Source organism: Poecilia formosa, unplaced genomic scaffold (assembly GCF_000485575.1).
Source record: "Poecilia formosa unplaced genomic scaffold, Poecilia_formosa-5.1.2 Scaffold382, whole genome shotgun sequence".
NCBI lineage: Eukaryota > Metazoa > Chordata > Actinopteri > Cyprinodontiformes > Poeciliidae > Poecilia > Poecilia formosa.
In genome coordinates this window covers 408,716-413,773 of record NW_006800321.1, presented here as the reverse complement: position 1 = coordinate 413,773, position 5,058 = coordinate 408,716, and the positions used below count along the sequence as shown (strand labels likewise).

The 5,058-nt window shown below is 39.5% G+C and overlaps 1 protein-coding gene across 3 annotated transcripts in view; it reads right to left on the bottom strand.

Moving 5' to 3' along the window:
• Window positions 1-266: 266 nt before the first annotated feature.
• cabcoco1 (ciliary associated calcium binding coiled-coil 1) overlaps window positions 267-5,058 on the bottom strand; it is a 15,505-nt gene continuing 10,713 nt past the window's right edge. For 2 of the 3 annotated variants that reach the window (XM_016662643.1, XM_016662641.1), the window contains exons 5-6: window positions 437-509; window positions 267-364 (exon numbers count right to left, since the gene is read on the bottom strand). In XM_016662643.1, the coding sequence (XP_016518129.1) occupies window positions 284-364; window positions 437-509 (154 nt within the window). In that variant the 3' untranslated portion in view covers window positions 267-283. The remainder of the gene's footprint in view (window positions 365-436; window positions 510-5,058) is intronic. The other variant, XM_016662644.1, reaches the window with a different exon arrangement.

Below are 5,058 nucleotides of genomic sequence, written 5' to 3'. Positions count from 1 at the left end.
TTAGACTGAGGGCAGCCAGACTAGTTTATTTTGCTAAATTATTATATTTAGCTAAACATTATTGCTGAGGGGCACAAGCAGGCATTCTGACATGCAGATAAAAAATTGAAAAACATTTTTTGAGACAAAAAAAGGGCACCAGGAGCATCAAGGATAAAAGGGGCAGGGGCTCAAGACACCCCTCCTACCCCCCACCGCCCTCTGCACATGCCTGGCGTCAGTGTACAGGGTCAAAAACGCCACTTTTCGTGCAGTGTTATGTTATATGAAATTTTTAATTTATTTACTTAAAGTAGAAGTAGGTGGAAATGCTTTCCTCCAGTGAGGTATGAGCATCTTGACAGCCAAATCTCTGAATGGTCCTCTGAAACAGAGCGTGTTGACATGTCAATAGAAGGGGACATACAGTAGATACAGACACCAGAAGCAGTCTCACCTCCATCCCTGTCAGATGCTCCTCTGTGGATTTCATGAAGAGAAGTTCATATAGTTTGTATTTCCGAATGAGACTGCACAAAAATATTTACAGAATCAGTTTTAGAAAGACAAACACAGTATAACACAATGCACTGGCTGTAAAACGGCAATTATATCCCCTATTTATTCTACATATGAGGGGAAAGATTTGATCAGTTTGAGTAAATGGAGGATCAACAAACACAAACAGTAACAATTTGGAGATTGTTAGAAAGTATCAATTGTTAGTCTAATTGAACTGATACCGGCAAGTTAAAAACTAACATCGCCCGATACCAATTTGCCATTATATCACTTCATTTTCCATCACTCACCTTAAAATTTGTTTGATGATCTGATAGAAAAAAAAGAGTAAAACCAGGGGACTCTATAAGGATGCAAATACATTTTTGAAGCACTAAACTGAATTAAATGGAAGATGACTTGAAGAGATCAGATGTTAAAGAGGAAATGCCTTTGAAATGGGTGTTTTAACAAGACAGTGACTACAAAAACTAATGAGGAGCAGATCCATCGCTCAAGACAATGTACTGTACATTCATTACTCGGATTAAGGCCTTGCAGAGACCTTTGGAGGAGCAGGGGCTTAAAATTACAAAGTGGCACATTGAATAACAATGCAAAGCAAATGTAGGCTATGTTATCCCCAAAAGGTCTTATGTTCCTAGGAAGGGTTTCTGCTCCTGGGAGTAAGGTGGGCCCCGGCCAGGGCTGAGGGGGGCCCAGCTGGGAGGTAGAATGTAACTTCAAGGATTCAAACCTTTATGACGTTTGATCAGTCATTGTTGACTCATAGTTGCTAAAAACTTTACAAGACCGACTGATTTTAGTGACATAGTGGGTGTAAAATATTGAATTAAATGTTGTGCTACATTACTGGCTTTAATTTTAGTCTTACATTTAACTTTATGACACACAAAATTACAAGAGGATTGCCCATATTGTCTCCAAGTGTATTCTGGGTAAAACCTGTCACTAGCCATCCACCAACGTCATCATCAGTCACTTGGCAACAGATGGCAAACCAGATGGAGCATTTTTACGGACTAAGTTATCATGAGTGGAGTTCCAGGGAGCAGCAAAGTGAAAAGCATGGAAAAAAATAGCACAAGGAAAAGCCAAAAACTGGACGCATATTTTGTTTGTCTTCTTGGAGATGAACTGAACTTTTTTGTTGGCAACGATTCAGGCCTGCAAAAATTGCCAGCACAGCCAGAGAGACGGTGTTCTGTCAGATCGTCATACGCTTAACACAAACTGATGGCTATATCTGTCGGACAAGTATATGCTGTCATTACCATATGATTTAATTTAATCAGCAACATATAATCATGACGTAGATCATCATACACTTTGTTATTAACAGCTGTATGACATCCTGACTCAGCAGTTAACTAGTCAGACCATCATCAAGAAAACAGGGGGCAGGTTGTTCGTGGGCTTGTGTTGTAGTTGACTGCAGCTTTAGCTGGACTCTGCTATAAATACACTTCAAAACCAAAACAATGCTTGTATATATAGCTATCTTTGAAAACAATTTATTGACTTATTTTGTCATAACTTATCACATATGCAGAACTGACAACTCCTCTGAAGGTCAGACTTCTTAATGCGCATACGTAGGCATGCATACTCACTGCATGTATGCTATTCTGACAGCGTATGATGATCTGATAGAGCACTTGGCTACTTACAGGTAACAACTCTAACATTATTCATTCACAATGTGTGAGTTAACTGTAGACTGACTGTTATATGCTTCTCCATATAACAGCACAAATAATAACCACTCAGCATATTTTCACCTAGGCCAGGGGAGTCAAACTCCAGTCAAGGGCCACTGTCCTGCAGTTTTTAGATGGGCCACAGGTACAAAACACTGGAATGAAATGGCTTAATTACCTCCTTTTTGTGTAGGTCAGTTCTCCAGAGCCCTGCTAATGATCTAATTATTCTATTCAGGTGTGGTGCAGCAGAGGCACATCTAAAAGTTGCAGGGCAGTGGCCCTCCAGGACTGGAGTTTGACACCTGTGACCTAGGCTGTGGAACCTGCCAGGGTTGTCCACTCTCCCCTCATTTGTTTGCTATTGCTATAGAACCTTTAGCTCCAGTCCCATGCATGGCATCACAAGAAGTGGTCTAGAATCTAGACCATAAAATCTCCTTATATGCCGATGACCTTTTACCCTTTCTCTCAGACCCAGAAACCTGCTTGAAGTTTGGACAAATATCTGGATATAAACTGAACTTTAATAAAAGTTAATTATTTCCAATTAATGATGCAGCTACAGCTTACCCACTCACTAGTTTACCATTTAGGATCTCTCTGCAAGGATTTAAGTACCCGGGAATCCATGTAACTAAGAATTAGTCACAACCTTTTAAAATCAATTCTACTCCCTTCCTTGACCAGCTGACTTGGGACTTACAGTGCTGATCCATGCTGCCACTTTCTTTAGCAGGCAGGGTTAGCTGTCTCAAGATGAATGTTTTGCCGAAATTCTTGTACCTTTTTCAGTGTTTACCAGTGTTTATCCCAAAACTTTTTTAGAACACTCAGTGCTTCAGTTTTTCAGTTCATATAGAACAAGAAACCCCCTAGAACACAAAAGAGTATCCTACAGAAAAGTAAGGAAATGGGAGGGCTTGCCACATCAAATTTCTTATGCTATTACTAGCATATAATTATATAATTATATATATATAATGAAGCTACAAACGTAGCTTATATAATATATATTTATTATATTTTAATGGAACCGAAGCGCAAGAACTTGTTGAAACGATAATTACTGAGACTTTTCATTTTAACATGTTTTGTTGATTTTTTTTATAATTATTCTTTTTTAATGAAGCTACAAACGTTTAGGATCTTAGTGAATATTTTTGATAAGCCTGTCAGAAGAGGACATAGGTATTATTATTATTATTATTTCCATAGGTACATGGATAAGAAGCAGATAACTAAAAAAAGCAAACAAACAGAGGTTATGGAAAGTAAAAAAGATATAAATTAGACACAAAACAACTAAAACGGGGCACCTAGAGGGCTTGGTGTATTCTGTACTACTAAAATTGTTATAAGACTTAGATTAAGGGTGTATGCCGTTGCAACTGGGGAGCACCACTCATGGGGTCACATTTAGGGTTGCCACCTTTTAGAAATTAAAATAGGGGTCCAGTCCCTATATATGTAAAGCGGGAAGGGGGGCAGGGGTGTGTGGCCCCTATATATGTAAACCAGGGGGCCTGCAGCGGCAGCATGTCGGTTAGTGTGTGTTACCCAGAAAGCAGTTGTGTACAATATCACAACACCAACACCATGAGTCAAATAATGACTGGGGCAGCCTACTATATAAAGTACTCGGGGACCACCTCTTTGTTTTTACACATACACAATTGTAGAATATGGGACAAATCACGTCCTGTATCGGTTCAATACGTGATGCTACATTTAACGGCACGGCACATTTAAAGTACGGTATTTTTTCCTGGACGGGTGGCAACCCTAGTCACATTGAGTGTCAATGTGACTAGGGTTTTTGTCATTATCCAAAAACGGTGACCAGATTCTTGAAAATGTGATTTTCGAGGTTTTGAGTTGATTTCGGCAGGTGACAAACTGAACACTGCCAGGACGCTGAGACCAGCACGTCCTCTTCTGACAGGCTTATCAAAAATATTCACTAAGATCCTAAATGCCTGTTCTTGCAATTATAAATAGCAGTCTGTCCTCAGGTGTGGTCCCTGCTAGTTTTAAACATGCAGTAGTGCAACCACTGCTTAAAAAACCTGGCCTTGATCAAACTGTTCTGGCTAATTATTGGCCTATTTTGAAGCTGCCCTTTCTTTCTAAGGTTTTAGAAAAACTTGTGTACCGTCAGCTGAAACGGTGTTTAGATGATAATGGCATTCTGGAGGTTTTCCAGTCAGGTTTTAAAACTCTTCATAGCACAGAATCTGCTTTAATAAGAGTTTTTAATGACGTCTTTCTTGCATGTGATTCTGGTAATTATGTTGTTCTGATTTTACTTGACCTAACTGCTGCCTATGAAACAGTCGACCACGACATTTTAATATCTCGATTACAGCATATTGTAGGTATTGGTGGCACTGTTCTTAAATGGTTCAGGTCTTACCTGGAGGAGAGAACAATTTCAGTCAAAATTAGTGACTGAATCATCTGCTGCTTCAATGCCTTATGGTGTCCCACAGGGCTCAGTTCTGGGCCCACTGCTTTTCTCTCTTTATTTACTGCCTTTGGGTTCTGTCCTCAGGAAACATGGGATTTCATTTCATTGATACGCTGATGATTGTCAGATTTATTTGCCACTGAAGCAAAAGGATGTGCATTCTATCAAACATCTCCTGGCATGTCTAGGTGATATTAAAGCTTGGTTGGCCTTGAACTTTTTAAATTTTAATGAAAACAAAATAGAGGTGATGGTGTTTGGACCCAGTGGCTCCTGTGAGTCCTCCTCTGTTGACCTGGGACCTTTGGAGGAATATTTTAAACCTGTTATTACAGATCTTGGTTTTAAAGTGGACAGTGATTTTAAATTGGACAGCCAAATCAGAGC